At 32.5% G+C, this 17,213-nt stretch overlaps 2 protein-coding genes and 1 pseudogene across 2 annotated transcripts; 1 reads left to right on the plus strand and 2 right to left on the minus strand.

The window, feature by feature from the left end:
* Nucleotides 1-404: 404 nt before the first annotated feature.
* On the minus strand, nt 405-2,248 carry LOC112598660 (annotated as a pseudogene).
* Nucleotides 2,249-5,375: 3,127 nt separating this feature from the next.
* On the minus strand, nt 5,376-11,132 carry LOC112598646 (polypeptide N-acetylgalactosaminyltransferase 35A-like). The gene is made up of 11 exons (XM_025345170.1): nt 10,699-11,132; nt 10,476-10,617; nt 10,227-10,393; nt 10,021-10,154; nt 9,104-9,348; nt 8,917-9,034; nt 8,618-8,770; nt 6,735-6,977; nt 6,570-6,671; nt 6,373-6,504; nt 5,376-5,530 (listed from the first exon to the last, which is right to left on the minus strand). The coding sequence occupies exons 1-11, from the start codon at nt 10,925-10,927 to the stop codon at nt 5,396-5,398; spliced, it is 1,800 nt and encodes a 599-aa protein (XP_025200955.1). The 5' UTR covers nt 10,928-11,132; the 3' UTR covers nt 5,376-5,395.
* A 3,887-nt stretch (nt 11,133-15,019) lies between these two features.
* Nucleotides 15,020-17,204, plus strand: LOC112598644 (heat shock protein 70 A1-like). The gene has a single exon (XM_025345168.1). It carries the CDS (start codon nt 15,227-15,229, stop codon nt 17,141-17,143), a length of 1,917 nt encoding a protein of 638 aa, XP_025200953.1. The 5' UTR covers nt 15,020-15,226; the 3' UTR covers nt 17,144-17,204.
* The last annotated feature ends 9 nt before the right edge of the window (nt 17,205-17,213 follow it).

Below are 17,213 nucleotides of genomic sequence, written 5' to 3' on the forward strand. Positions count from 1 at the left end.
ATTTTCTTTTCAAGTAACCTACATATCTTATGTAAATACAAATTAATGTATCTCGTTCAAGACTAACTTTGAAGTCCCATGTAAAACTATTATTTCAAGACTTATCAAATACACTACACTAAACCTTGAATAAAAACAATACCGTACTGTCACAACATGCATACTCTAGGTACTGCAGTGTGTATCAATCAAGTCATTGTAGAGCACGTTTAGGAATAAATAAAAACAACGCATTTATAATTGCTGTACAGCTAATAAATATATTTTATAAAAACAAACATAACATTACAATAAATAATCAGTCTCGACTTAACAACTATATCGTCTATATCTAATAGGTCAGCAATCTTATACACAACTGAGAATCAAATTCTAGGATATACTTTACAGTAGTATTTACAGATTCACGAGATGGAATGTAGTAAAATAATTAATCGACTTTCGACGGTAGGTCCTCCTCTAGCACCCGGGAAACCTTGGGCACCAGGAGCCGCGCCGCCGGGTTGTCCACCGCCGTGTATCTCACTCGAGAGCAGAACAACTCTGAGATCTCCTTCAGTTTGTACTGTACTCTTCTTGTCCGCCAACTGATTGTTGTCCAACCACTGAACTTGACCGCGTCGCATTCCTTGTTTGGCGGCGTTCTTCGATTCGGTCAACTTGTCGCCGGCCTCGTCCAACGCTTGTTTCACGCCGAACATGCAGCTCTCCAACTGGTTCTTGGCCGCGATCTTGGCCTTTTGCCGTTCGTCTTCTTCTTATAACGTTCCGCCTCGCTGAGCATACGATCGATTTCGGCTTGAGACAGTCGACCCTTGTCGTTCTAGTAACGATGTTCTTGGAGCGGCCGGAGTTGTCCTTGGCCGTACGTTCAATATGCCGTTGGCGTCCATGTCGAAAGTCACCTGATCTGGGCACACCCTGGGCGCCGGGTATGCCGGTCAGTCGAACGTTCCCAACAGATTGTTTTGTGGTCATGGCTCTTCCTTGAACACCTGGATGGTGACGGCCGGTTGGTTGTCGCGTCGTGAACGTTTGCGTTTGTTTGCAGGATGGTGGGCGCTCGACGATTTTCGTCATCACCCGCCCGCGGTCTCGATGCCCAGCGACAGGGCGTGACGTCCACGAGCAGCACGTCTTGATCGCGGAGCTCGTCGCCGCTCAAGATGGCCGCCTGCACCGCTGCGCCGATGCCACGCTTCGTCCGGGTTGATGGACAGGTTGAGAGGTTTGCCGCAGAAAGTTTTGCAGCAGACTCTGGATCGATCTCGTCGAACCGCCCACCAGCACGATGTCTGGATGTCTCCTTGTCCACTTGGCGTCGGCCAAGCCTTTTCCACCGGTTGTAGGGTCGATCGTGGGTCCGCGCCAACTCTCGAAACGGCCCAGGAGACGCGTGTAGAAATCTACGCCTTCCATCAGGCGTCGATCTCGATGGTCGCCTCCGAGCTGGACGACAACGTTCTCTTGCCCGCTCGGCGGCCGTCCGGCACCGTCTCAGCGCCTCGGTGCTACACGTCTTTTGAACTTCTCTGAACTCTTCGGCCAGATGCTCCAGACGGTTGTCGGTCTTCGCCGCAGTGCGTCCAGCCGTCGATTTCACTTCGAATATCGAACCCTCATCGTCAGAACTGACACGTCGAACGTACCGCCGCCCAGATCGAATATCAACACGTTCCTCGCCTTCAGGTTCTTGTCCAGGCCGTACGCCAGGCCGCGCCATGTCGTTCGTTGATTATCCGCATCACGCTCAGCCCGAGCTATCGCGCCCGCGACCTTCGTCGCCTGTCTCTGCGAATCGTTGAAGCGCCGGCACCGTGATCACCGCGTCCCGTCACGCTACGGCTCCAGTACGACTTCCGCGCTTTATACATTAGTACAGTCAGCACCATCGAACTTATTTCTTCCGGCGCGAACACTTTCCGCTCGCCTTTGAATTCAACCTGGACCTTTGAACTTTCCGCAGTCGTTCACCACTTTGAACGGCACTTGTTTCATGTCCGCTGTGTCTTCTCCGTCAAACCGACGTCCGATCAACGTTTGGCGTCGACACGGTGTTCACCAGGTTCATCGCCACCTGGTTCTTGCTCCGTCTCGATCAACCGTTCCGTGTCCGTGAACGCCAATAACTCGGCGTGGTCCTGTTTCTGATCGTTGGCGATTACCCTACTTCTTCGTGTTGCAGACGCCCACGCAGAGTAGCAGTGGTGCCTAGGTCGATACCGATCCGTATGATCGTATTCTGCATTTCGTATGCGCATCTCGTCTCACCGCACACATCATGCATTTATAGATCTTATGCGAAACGAACGTATAATGGTAGCAATGATTCGGTGACGTGTTAAAGTCGACTTTGATTCTGAAAAGCCTGCACTGAATTATTGTTAGATAGCACAGAGTAAGCACAAGTGTCTCTCGTCGTGTGTCGCACTAGTATCGCTTCAATGCAAAACTGAAGCCGGGCGGCGCGCCGTTACCGTTATAGCCGACGGAACGTTCTAGAAGGTTCGATACGTTCCGCGAGCGCTGTCGTTACCGCCGCCTCCTCGTTCCTCACCCGCTTCTACATTGTTTATGCGCCCACCGTTAATAACGCCTTATACGACTCGAATTTTCTCCCTCTTTCTCATTGTTCTAGTGTACTTATTTTATTTTATATCTTTACTTTTATTTTCTTGTAAAGATTTGATGTTTTATTATAGCATTGATTATAGATCGACTTTCTATAATCAATAGTTGTTAAATGATATTTCAATTATATTTTACTATGAGATTATGAGTAGGGTGATTTTAATATTTTCTACTTTTATGTGTTATTTTCGTGATTCAATAATCTCTATTCCTTTTATAATATTTCTCCTAGAATATATTTATTTTTATATTTTGTTGTATTTCCACGAAAATTATCCTAATTAGTACTGGATTAGATATAACTAGCTTTTTGTTTATTTTTGCTTTCTCGTATTGGTTTATAATCACTCAATGATTCTTTCTCAATGATTAGACATTCAAATTTTAATTTTCTTTCTAATTATGGCGATAAATGTATATTTTGAAAGTTTAAAAATAAATATACCTAAGTTAATAGTTTATTTTACGTATCCAATTGAAATACTACTAAGTATTTATTGTAAACTTTCTTGTAATTATTTCTCTCCTAGAATATATTGTTTTATATTGTATTTTGATAACAATTTACGAATAAATCAGTAGGTATTGAACATTTTACAGAAAATATGTACGATTTCTTACTCATTAATTTTCTAAAAATATCAATTCTATTTAGTCATTTATGAGACGTTTCTAATTTCAAATTTTCTTATTCTGACACTATCAAAAATATATTGTTGAATGTGCATTTCTAGATAATTTAAAAATAAAACAAATGTTATTCTTGTATCATATTTTAATACTAAAAGTAGATTTGCAATGTAATATTTAAATAGATCAAGGTGACTTAAAATATTTTGACATTCTTCATATCTAGTATTTTAAGCTTAAAAATCATTGGACTACAAAAACATAAATCTTTGCATAGTTTATGTGAATAGTAAAGACCTTCTATTTATTTTTCATTGAATAGCTTTTAAATAAATAAGAAATACATGTTACAAAGTCCTCAAAGGTCAAAAATTAATGTCTAGTAACAGCTAAGAATCAATTAAATTAAAGTACATACAGAAATAGTACTTTTAAAAATTTTAATTTTAAAATTAATTTAATCAAATTTAAGTAAATAAAAAAATTGTTGACCTTTTTAACAGAGGGTACATAATTTTAAAATTATAAAATTAAAAAAATATATACAACTTGTTAAATACCTATATAAAAAAAACTCAAATAATAGGTACTTAATAACAAAACTTAATGCTTAAATATCATTAAAATTGGAAATTACCTCTTTTTGTTTTTTAACTACCATTTTTTTATGCTTTTTTGGGTGTTATTAATAATTCTCATTGTTTTTCTGTAAAATAAAACTTAATTTATAAAATTGGAAAAAAATATTTTTAGGGTTTTAATTGCAATAATATTCTTAGGAAGTGTTTTTTAATGCATAAAAAATATACTAAACTTTAAACCCGTCACTCGACTTCATTCACTAACATCGGAATTACTTTTGAAAGCATTGAAAAAATTGCTGTTATCATGAGAAATGTTTTGTAGATAATTTTTTTGGCGGTAATGATGAGACTAATCACTTGGTTTGAGATAACAATTATTATCACAAAAATTATAAATTTATTTTTAATGAAGGTAGAATTAAATAATTATACTAAATATCTATGCTTATAACATGATATGTTTAAACAAAAACAAAATTGTTTCATTTTACTTCATAGTTCCAATTCAAGTCCCCTTGATCATCAGCACTTGATGTTTTTATTTTTTATTACATTTTTCAAAACCACAATAATTTCCAAACTTCTAGTAATTTTTTAGTAAACAATTTTTAATATACTTAATTTTTTAAATTAAGGTTTAAAAATGTAATGAAACGCTCCTCTTAAATAATTCAATACATATATAACCACATTTTTTTTTTTGTTATAAATATTTGAAATTCTAATTAAAATTTCATATTTTTATGATAAATAGCAATGATTAATGATTTTCCTTTATTTTAAAATTATTATTGGATGGACTTAGATCTTGAACTTTTGTTATTAAATTAACCCAATTATGCAATAAGACATAAGAAAATGATAAAAAAACCTTAAAACCTATAAGTTTAATTTTATGATGTCTCTACTTTTTAATTATACAAATTTATGAATACAGATTTAATCTTTCTCATGATGTACAATATCATGTAATTATTAATAAATGATAGTTAAAATATATACATAGCTAACTAACACAGTCAACATTGTATTTTCCATAAAAAATTTACCTAGCCAAAACAAAAACCAATATTGTAACAATAACCAAACTAATTACCTTTGTGTTACTTTAGTTGTTTTCAAAGATACAGAGTATCTATTAACCAACTCATAATGATTTGTATATTATTTAACATTAATTGACAATTTTAATTATTCCGTTATATTTTTTCTGGACTTATTACAGTTTTACGTATATTAAGCAATGGTTTTCTCAAAATAGGTACCTATAAGTTTGATTTTGATATTATTAACTATTGAGTTAATAACAATAATTTATTAAATCCAATATCTTAGGTAAATATCAATTAAACCTACCCTAATATGAAATGATTAGATATAGGTAGATGTTTAATACAATAATATAGTTCATTATTAAATGTATATTTCTGATAATAAAATAAATATTTACAAATACATTTTTATAGCTTTTGATCGATACAATATAGATAATACTGTTTAAATTAATTACAATATAATAGATCTAAAAATTATTTTCAGTATACTATAAATTATACAATAACTAAATTCCATTTGTTATATGAATTATCATTATTGCAAATGTTCATCACAACTTCAGCATTTATTCTCTTCTCATTTACACTAAGACATGTTCCAGCTGCTAAATTATAAAATGCAGTTCCCTTCTATAAAAAATAAAAATAAAATAATACTTTTAAAAACATCAGTTTATAAAACTTATAGTATTAAATATTACGAATAAGAAAAAATCAGAAATATAATAGTCTAACAATGTTGTTTTACTTAGATAAATTATCAGAAGTTTTTAAAGTTGAGAACATTTTAGATACCGTTTATTGAATTTGTTTTTTTTTTTTAATAAATAATTATTACGGTTTTTTGTTATAGATTTCACACATTTATCATTTTTTGCATAACTACTAAATTATTATAAAATATTAGTAAATAGTTAAAAAAAAATTAGCAGTTAGTTAGTTTTAATAGAATTTGAAATATACTATGTTTTAGTTTTTAATAAAATATAAATAACTCTTAAATAAATGTATTTTAAATCTATAAAATTATTTATTTTTTTTATTCAGAATAATAATTATAATATAGTATATACTGGTTAAAATTATAAAAATTTAATGTATAGTGATCAATAATAATTTGGATTAATTAAATTAATTGTTTGATAAAACAACTTTTGTATATACTATTTACTAAGGTTATAAATTGTTTGTATACTTTGTCTTATAAAAGAACGATACCATTTTGTGCTTGTAGGCTAAGCAATAAAAAAAAATGTTACTAACAAACAATAACATGTTACTCTATAGTCTATGGTTTGACCATTACAATTGTATCACATTAATTTTCACGTTACAACCACTATGGAAAGTACAAGCTGAGCATGATACTAGCTATTTTTTATCAACATTTAAGACATGGTAACTTTCTCTTGTAAGACAGAATATAAGTTTAATGGATTTTGTTTTTAAATGTTGGTAAATTATAAATATACATCATCTGTGTGTTTCCAACGTTGAGAACTTCCAGTTTCACTGCATTTTCCTATAACTGGACTGCCTGAAGCACTATCCAAACATAAAAGTTTAGATAAAACTAATTCTTCTTTATCTGTTTCATACCATATCTAAAATGATATCGCAAATTTAAAAAAAATTATTAATTTTATGTAATTATAAATAAATTACCAACCTGTTCTTTATTACGAATACAAGATCTTAGAACAAGTCTACTATTTTTGGTTTGGTGTCCTTTTGCTGGATGAATGCACAAATTCGTATTGCTCAAGTTAATCTAAGTATAACAGAACAATTATTATACACTTAATTCATATAAATAAATATAAAAATATTTACTTAAAAATTTTGCAGTGTAGTTACGAATTCGTTTATTCCATGGTTGAAAAACAGGTTTTTCAACATTTTCTAACTTTTTGTTAAGGCGATCAGCTTCATCAGTTGGCAATAACATTTCAGGATACACATTTTCTAAATACCATTCAAAACTATTGCATCCTAGTTTGGTGCGTAAAGCTTTTCTTTCAGACACATCACCGTAGTCCAAGCGCAGCAGATCCATTCGTTTACTAATGAAAAATTTCTGTGAAACAGTATTTATTAATTCATTGAGAGAAAAGTATAATAAATGTGATTGTGGTTCACTGTGTGTTCAACAAAATATAAAAACGATCTTATAAATTGTGATTATAATCAAGTAACTTATTAATGTGACTATAACTGTAACAATATAATAAGTGATCTACAATAATTATGGTTTGGTTTAGTAACTGTAAATTGTATCTAATAAATTTACTGATACTTATTTTATTAATGAGTAGTTAATATTATAATAATTATCACAATTTTAAATTAATATGTTCACTCATACAAACATAGTTAAACTTAGTGTAGCTAGCATGTTAGAATATCAGTGTTGTGTTATATTGTAAAATTACTACTAAATAAAAATCAAAAAGATTAAAAATGGAATCAAGTATAATAGTAAAATTCTATAAACAAAAAGAAATTCCAATAAATCATATTTTAAAAATAGAGGAATTTTAAAATGTAATAAATGAGGATACCAAATATTTGTTTTCATTAGAAAGAGCAATAATTTTATCACTTTTACAGATCTAAATGGTAATTGTAACAGATATGGTGCATAATTAAAACAGACAAATTCTTTTTCTAAAATAAAATAAAGCACTGCCAGGTTAAATGCAACACTGTGAGATACTACTAATTGAATGCCCAATAACCTCAGTTTTAAATTCAGTTAGTGACAAAGAAAATAATAATATACATTAACATGTTTGCTATAGGATGACACCTTGAGGTGTCATTTTTACATTAATTTTCAACTATTTTCAATTTGGCCAGCATTGTGTTTTAATCTTTTTATGTGTCAGCGTTGTTCAGTGTATATTACTGTATATGAGTGTGCAATCTATACCTCAAATTTTCTATTTTCCTAATGGGCGTCATAAAAAAAAAAAAAAAACCATAAATTTGATCAGCATTAGGGTATGTGTATACAAAATTGAGCCGCAGCAAACGTGTTAAAGTACAAGAACTGTAGGTATTTGGTTTGAGTTAGCGACTTCAAAATAACTTAGACCACAGATTTTTAATCATTGATAAACATAACAAAGATACACTACTTTAAAGCACAGATTGAGTCATAATTCACAATTGATATTATTAACTAGAAAGTGGACAATTATTTGAAAAATCATAAATTTACAGTGTTTACACATAAAACTGTAAATCAAAAACATTTCTTTTAGTTTTGCAGAAAAACACACAAACTGTCATTAATTCTCATAAATTACAAAAAACAATTGTGGCATCTAACTAATTACCTAGACAACTTCTAGAAGAATGTAAACTTCTATTCATCCTAATGAAAAAATTATACTAAAAGATTTTCTTCAAAACTAGAACAAAAACTTTCAATACAAAAAAACCATACTATTTATTACAAGTTTTAAAGTGGAATAAATATAATTAGTAGATCATTATATATTTTTTAAGTAATATATTACATCATTATAAATTGTTCAACTTAAGAAACATTTTCTGCGACAATCAGTTTTCATTGGATGAGGGTCAGATAGTACTTGCTTGTCTCTCCACTGAGTCAACCATGTACAGTGAATTACACCTTTACATACAACTCCTCAGCTGTCATTTGTGTTTCTTAAGTTGAACAGAGTATACTGAGAATTAATGATTTACTTTATAATTATCCATCCAGACATTTGCAAGACGCAAAGAATTTCTAGCCATCGTGTCTTCGTGATTTGGAGCTGAGTATGGTCGATGTTGCCGGAATACATGTCCAACACGTGAACATGGTTCGATATAAAGAGAACCCCCACACATCCATGCCTAAAAATAAATGAAAATATATAAATATTTAGTGATTCTAAATAATTAAAATGATATAAAATAGGTTAATTTAAATGTCTAAGATAAATAACTTACTCATGCATTATAAATCATTTAGAATAGACATGGTATCATTTATTTCTTACTCGAAATGATAACTCCAAGTTTTCTCCGCCCCAAATATTCATTCCGGAATCATATTGACCAATTTCATTAAAGTACTCTCTATCCACAGCAAATAAACCTCCAGCAATTGTTGGTGTCCTATAATTAAAATAAATATAAATAATGCTAGAATATTAATTGTATATTATACAGTAAATAATATATTACTTGATTGGTTTTATAAAATCTTTTTCTGTGACTAGAGTACCTTTTGGTAAACTATCCCATTTAAAATTTAATCCCCAATTAAAACCACCTCTGACTAATGGTGATGATTTATAATCAAATGTATCTGGTTGAATAATATCAATAATGGGAGCAATAATTTGTGTCCGATTATCACGAACTCTTGTCAAAAGTGGTTCAATCCAATCAATATTTACTTCAACATGACTGTCGAGAAATATTAAAACCTGTTTAAATAAAACAAATCAATTGAGTTTTAAAAATTATTCAAGCAAAAAAAAAAAAAATTAAAATATCAGTTAGTTTGTGATAATTTATAAAAATACACAAAATGTAGTTTATAAGTTTATTACTATTTTACAAGGAAGTCTTCTTTTATATTTAAGCCATTGATCAAATTAATTTTACATGAATGAGTATGGATGGTCCAAAAAATAATGTAATAGGTATAGAAATAATACCCACAATACTATCTGCTAATTAAAGTTTATATAATATATCTGTCTGACTTTAAACTTATTGTGTAATTGTTAAATATTTTCTTTTTTGGAAAATTTCTCTTATTTGAATTATTTCATATATCATTATTTAACAAATATCCTAAGCTAATAAATATTTAAGTTTTTTAATATTTATAATTTTTGTACATAGGGTAATTTTTTTTTATTTTGAGATAAATCATTTATAAAAAAAAATGCATAATAAGAAAATTTGATAAGTAAATTATATAGCATGAAAAGTTGATAGGAGAAGCCACTCATTGGTGACACTTATAATTTGGTTGTTTTTAAGTCCAATGATTATTTGGGAGAAAAATTAAAGGAAGGCAAGACAACATATTTGTTACATTAGGTAATTGAAAAAAAAATTATAAACAAATAATTTTATCCTTTAATTACTTGACCAGTTGCTAAATTAGCTCCAAATAATCTTGCACGAATAAGTCCTTCTCTTTTATCGGTTTTTTTAAGATGGACTATACCCTGTAATAATTCATCATGTATGTATTGGTCTACTATTTTGTGAAGATTTTCTATAGAGTAAAAGAGGAAATAATAATTATACAAAATAATGACATTAAAAATTACTTTTAGATTTTACTAACCTGAATCACTAAAATCATTAATTAATATAACTTCATGCAAGAATTTCTTTGGTGTTCGTCTAATTACTGACTGTATAGTTCTGAAAAGTGCTTGTGGATGTTCATTATAAAAACAAATTATAATACTAGCAACAGGCAAGTTTTGATCATATTTTATAGTTGAACATCTGCCATAAATAAAATAAATACTATATTCTTATGAACAAATTGTTTTTTTTTTATAGTTAATCAAAATAAATTTTAACTTACAATTTATGTCTAGTGTCAGGCAACGTCTCACGATAATTACCCAATCTCAAACTAACCAAAGCATTGAAACCATGATCTTTGTATCCTTTATCCCTGATAGCCAAATCATCATCCGTTTTAATGATACCTAAATCATTAAGGTCTACACAAAAGTCAATAAAAAATTAGATAAATAATTTAAAATAAGACAAATATTAAATAAGTATTATGTGTATGTACTAACCATTTTTTCTATCTATATGATTCTTAAAGTATTTAGATTTCTGACTTTTAACATATTCATAAGTATTCTCTTTTCGAAACAGTTTTACATTTGAATAATTATCAGGCCTAGTATTAAGTTTCCAATACATATACAAACTTAGAGACCAAGTAAGAGATGTAAACAAACAGCCAAATAAAAAAAATTTATACCCGTTCATTTCTAATAAATTTTTGGGAAAATAATTCATTACTTGTACACAATTACATTAATTAGGTTAGAGAGTGTAGTCTACCTAACACTATTCAATAATTATTATAAATAAGAACTTCAACTAGAACAAAGAATAAAGAGATTACAGAACATATTATGATTTATGATGAAAAAAAGGTGATGAGTGAAAAGTGTTGATTGAAATGCAAATGCCAAATATGCAACTATTTTTGTTGGATAGACAATCTAAAATTTAAGCAATAAACAATAAATTTCATTATACTAATTTATACAAGTATGAAGTATTACCGTTAGGCGTTAATCATTTTTAAATAGATAACAACAAGTAATGATAATAAAAACGTTCTATACTTCACCGAATACTTTTAAATGGTAATTACCAATTTTACTTAACTAACTACACTATTAATAAATAAAAGGTTTTCAACTTTTCAAATAAAAAATTCTGTATTATTATACGACGATACGATCAATTAATACGTAACACACTTCTTAATTTTTATATTGTATTAATGCGAACTCCATTAGTAGTTACGTTGTGGACAGTGCTAATAATACAAAATATAATAATTAGAGTTAGGATTTAGATGACTTACATTTTTTTATCTTTAAGTGCTATAAATACAGTTCTAACCAAATTAAATTCGTTTCGTTACCTTTATATGTATAATACTTTAGAATGAGTATTTTTATTTTGCATTTTTTGTATGGAATGCATTATATTGCATTTTTAAGGTCATTTTTATAAAATGTTACGTTAATTTTGTGTAATTAAACTAATTTTTGTTTATTTTAAGTTTTTTTTAATATGTATTGTACCTATACGTAATTCCAATTAGGTACCTACTCCAGAGTCTAGTCCATTGATATATTAAGAAAGTAATTTACTTAATTTTCAACTCGAATTTGAATATATTATTTGTTTAATTTACTTTTTAAAACAAATTTTTACGTATTTTCAATATTTTGTATCATATAAAAAATGAATAAATAATAATAATTATTTGAAAATTAAATTTTTTTCGTTCATCTAAATAGGTACGTTTTTTAGAGTTTTTAGGTAATTTTTGTATATTTTTTCTAATGCATTCTTGTGTATTTTCAGGTCATTAAAATCCTAGCTTAAATAATAATAATAACATATTAAATATAGGTATAATATATATTTTATTTTTTTATTTCCCAGTGCACTGGGACGATTAGTCTACTGACTCGGAAAATTCGTAGACTATTCAAAGTAGGTTTTTATAAAATAATTCTAAATTAATGCTAAAAAACAAAATTTATTATATTGACAACATCCCACTTACCACTGTGATTATAGGTACTACCTACTGAAAATGATTTCACTTTGAATCTACATCATAAAAATATTTTTTGATGAAGTTTGAAAAACATAAATATAATTTTAAAGCTTTTTGCTTCTATTTTACAGCATTTTTTTCTATACTTATATTATAAAATGTTTAATACATATTGTATATTTGTATACTATTAATAATTTACTCTATTATTTTAGTTTAAAAGATTAAATTTAATTCATAATGTATTAGTACTTACGAGTTACAAGTATTAATGTGTGCCGAATTTTAATAGTAAGTATACAAGGCAACACCATTGTCTTTTTAACCTCTTTTGAGGATTGCCTGAAATGTTATGGATGAAAGTTAATTTATGAGAGGTGGCCAGGACTGGGAGGATACTAGCCTTCTAAATAAGCAGGCGGCCCATAGGCCCATAGATACAATATAAAAAAGACCATTTTTTTTGCTCATTAATTGTTTAAAAAAACTCAAGTATTTTATTACAAAATTAAGGCATGTGGCTCACTTTGCTGTAGAACAGTGGCACAATGACCCTGTATGGGCCTGAATTGAGAGGGTTTTCAAGGTATTGGGTTTATCGGCTATTGAAACGTTTATAATATAGTTTGACTAGTTCAGTGACAATTGGTACTTTAAAGTCAAAATGGAAGGATTTATAAGAAATATAGAATAGAGCTTTTGAAACGATATAAAGAATTTTTGTTGGAATCTTTGAAAAGGGTTAATGTTAATTGTTAAGCTACTTTTGCTACACCCCAGAGCTGGATACAGTATGTTAAAATAGGTCTAACTTTAAACCTAAATACAATTTTCTACATATAAGATATATTGACATAACATTGGGTATAGATAGATACCTATATAAAAAAAAAATAGACATCTAAACAAATAATTTAACCATCCAGTTAAAATAACGAGAAAAATTATCGTAAAACGCATCCTATTCCTATCATTGAAACCAGCATACCTAATATCCAATTTGGATTTCGTCATAACCACTCTACAATACACCAAGTCCATCGTCTAGTGGATAAAATATCGTACACTCTTGAAAAAATGCTTATTTGCACAGCAGCCTTCCTTGACGTATCATAGACATTCGACAGAGTATGGCATGAAGGCTTACTCTTCAAATTCAAATCTATTTTTCCGCCATACTATTTTCTATTATTTAAATCCTATTTAGAAAACAGAAATTTTGACGTTCGATCTGGCTTCTCCTTATCCGAAGTATTACCAATCCACGCAGGGGTACCTCAAGGAAATGTTTTATAAAAAAATAAAACCATTGTCTTTGATTTATTATATATTATATATATTTTTTTTAATTTTATAATTTTAAAATTATGTACCCTCTGTTAAAAAAGGTCAACAATTTTCTTTTTTTATATTTACTTAAAATTTGATTAAATTAATTTTTAAAATTAAAATTTTGTTAAAAGTTATCTATTTCGTGCATGCGTTTAATTTTACATTGAATTTTCCTAGCTGTTACCAGACACATTAATTTTTGACTCTTTGAGTGACTTGTAACATGTATTTCTTATTTATTTAAAAAGCTGGTTTGGGTCGAAAAATAAATAGAAGGTCTTATACTATTCACGAAACTTATGCAAATATTTATGTATTTTTTGTAGTCCAATGCGATTTTTTTTAAGCTTAAAATACTAGATATGAAGAATGTCAAAATCATTTCAAGTCACCTTGATCTACGGTACATTAAAAAAATCTGTACTTTTAGTATTAAAATATGTATACAAGAATAACTTATTTGTTTTATTTTTAAATTATCTAGAAATGACATTCAACAAATATATTTTTATAGTCGTCAGAATAAGAAAAATTTGAAATTAGAAACGTCTAATAAATGGTTCAAATAGAATTGATATTTTTAGAAAATTATACGAGTAAGAAATGCGTACATAATTTTCTGTAAAAATGTATTCCAATACCTACTGATTTACGGTAAATTGTTATCAAAATACAATATAAAACAATATATTCTAGGAGAAATAATTACATAAAAAAAGTTCTAAACAAATACTTTTAGTAGGTATTTCAATACAGATGTAAAAATAGCTTATTAACTTAGGTATATTTGTTTTTTTTTAAACTTTCAAAAATATAATTTTATCGTCATAATAGAAAGAAAAATTAAAAATTTGAAATGTCTAACGGCTGAGAAAGAATCATTGAGTGATTATTAAAACCATACGAGTAGAAAAAGCAAAAATAAACAAAAAAGTCTGTTGAGAATTCAATCCAGTACTAATTAGGATAATTTTTCGTGGAAATACAACAAAATATAAAAAATAAATATATTCTAGGAGAAATAATTATAAAAGGAATGAGATTATCTGATATCACGAAAAAAAATAACACATAAAAAGTAGAAAAATATTAAAATCACCCGACTCATAATCTCATAGTAAAATATAATTAAATATCATCTACCTACAACTATTGATTATAGAAAAGTCGATTCTATAATCAATGCTATAATAAAAAACATCGTAAATCTTTACAAGTGAAAATAAAAAAAGTAAAGATATAACAATAAAAAATAAGGACTCGGTGAAACAACGAGAAAGAGGAAGAAAATTCGAGTACGTTCTATAACGGTGGGCGTTATTAAAACAACGTAGAAGCGGGTGGAGGTGAACGAGGGAGGCGGCGTGGAGGTAACGACAGCGCTCGCGAAACGTATCGAACCTTCTAGAACGTTCCGTCGGCTATATAAACGGTAACGGCGCGCCGCCCGGCTTCAGTTTGAATTTCGAAGCGATACTAGTGCGACACATCGAACGAGAGACACTGTTTCGTGCTACTCTGTGCTATTCACTGTAATTCAAGTGCGACTTTATTGCGAATCAAAGCGACTTTTAAATCGTCACCGAATCGTGTGCCATCACATTATACGTTTTTCGTATAAGATCTATTCGTATTGATTGTGCGTGAACGAGACCTACGAGTTATTGGCGAAATACAAAATGGTCGGAAAGACTGCGATCGGTATCGACCTGGGCACCACCTACTCTTGCGTGGGCGTCTGGCAACACGGAAAAGTAGAGGTAATCGCCAACGATCAAGGAAACAGGACCACGCCGAGTTATGTGGCGTTCACGGACACGGAACGGTTGATCGGGGACGGAGCCAAGAACCAGGTGGCGATGAACCCGGTGAACACTGTGTTCGACGCCAAACGTTTGATCGGACGTCGGTTTGACGACGAGAAGACACAAGCGGACATGAAACAATGGCCGTTCAAAGTGGTGAACGACTGCGGAAAGCCCAAAATCCAGGTTGAATTCAAAGGCGAGCGGAAAGTGTTCGCGCCGGAAGAAATAAGTTCGATGGTGCTGACGAAAATGAAAGAGACCGCGGAAGCGTACCTGGGCCGTAGCGTGACGGACGCGGTGATCACGGTGCCGGCGTACTTCAACGATTCGCAGAGACAGGCGACGAAGGACGCGGGCGCGATAGCCGGGCTGAACGTGATGCGGATAATCAACGAACCGACAGCCGCGGCCCTGGCGTACGGCCTGGACAAGAACCTGAAAGGCGAGAGGAACGTGTTGATATTCGATCTGGGCGGCGGTACGTTCGACGTGTCGGTTCTGCAGATCGACGAGGGTTCGATATTCGAAGTGAAATCGACGGCTGGCGACACGCACTTGGGCGGCGAAGACTTCGACAACCGTCTGGTGAGTCATCTGGCCGAAGAGTTCAAGAGGAAGTTCAAAAAAGACGTGCGTAGCAATCCGAGGGCGCTGAGACGGCTGCGGACGGCCGCCGAGCGGGCAAAGAGAACGTTGTCGTCCAGCTCGGAGGCGACCATCGAGATCGACGCCCTGATGGAAGGCGTAGATTTCTACACGCGTGTCTCCCGGGCCCGTTTCGAGGAGTTGTGCGCGGACCTGTTCAGATCGACCCTACAACCGGTGGAAAAGGCTTTGGCCGACGCCAAGTTGGACAAGGGAGACATCCACGACATCGTGCTGGTGGGCGGTTCGACGAGGATCCCGAAGATCCAGAGTCTGCTGCAAAACTTTTTCTGCGGCAAACCTCTCAACCTGTCCATCAACCCGGACGAAGCCGTGGCTTACGGCGCAGCGGTGCAGGCGGCCATCTTGAGCGGCGACACGAGCTCCGCGATCCAAGACGTGCTGCTCGTGGACGTCACGCCCCTGTCGCTGGGCATCGAGACCGCGGGCGGAGTGATGACGAAAATCGTCGAGCGCAATTCCACCATCCCGTGCAAACAAACGCAAACGTTCACGACGTACGCGGACAACCAACCGGCCGTCACCATCCAGGTGTTCGAAGGGGAAAGAGCCATGACCAAGGACAACAATCTGTTGGGAACGTTCGACCTGACCGGCATACCCCCGGCGCCCAGGGGTGTGCCCAAGATCGAGGTGACTTTCGACATGGACGCCAACGGCATATTGAACGTGTCGGCCAAGGACAACAGCTCCGGCCGCTCCAAGAATATCGTCATCAAGAACGACAAGGGTCGACTGTCTCAAGCCGAAATCGATCGTATGCTCAGCGAGGCGGAACGTTATAAAGAAGAAGACGAACGGCAAAAGGCCAAGATCGCGGCCAAGAACCAGTTGGAGAGCTACGTGTTCGGCGTGAAACAAGCGTTGGACGAGGCCGGCGACAAGTTGACCGAATCCGAGAAGAACGCCGGCAAACAGGAATGCGACGCGGTCGTTCAGTGGTTGGACAACAATCAGTTGGCGGACAAAGAAGAGTACGAGTACAAACTGAAGGAGATCCAAAAGAGTTGTTCTGCTCTCATGATGAAGATACACGGCGGTGGACAACCCGGCGGCGCGGCTCCTGGTGCCCAAGGTTTCCCGGGTGCTAGAGGAGGACCTACCGTCGAAGAAGTCGATTAATTATTTTTACTACATTCCATCTCGTGAAATCTGTAAATACTACTGTAAAGTATATCCTAGAATTTTGATT

This window comes from Melanaphis sacchari, unplaced genomic scaffold (genome assembly GCF_002803265.2).
Source record: "Melanaphis sacchari strain LSU unplaced genomic scaffold, SCAv2.0 Contig49_pilon_pilon, whole genome shotgun sequence".
NCBI classification, from domain to species: Eukaryota; Metazoa; Arthropoda; class Insecta; order Hemiptera; family Aphididae; genus Melanaphis; species Melanaphis sacchari.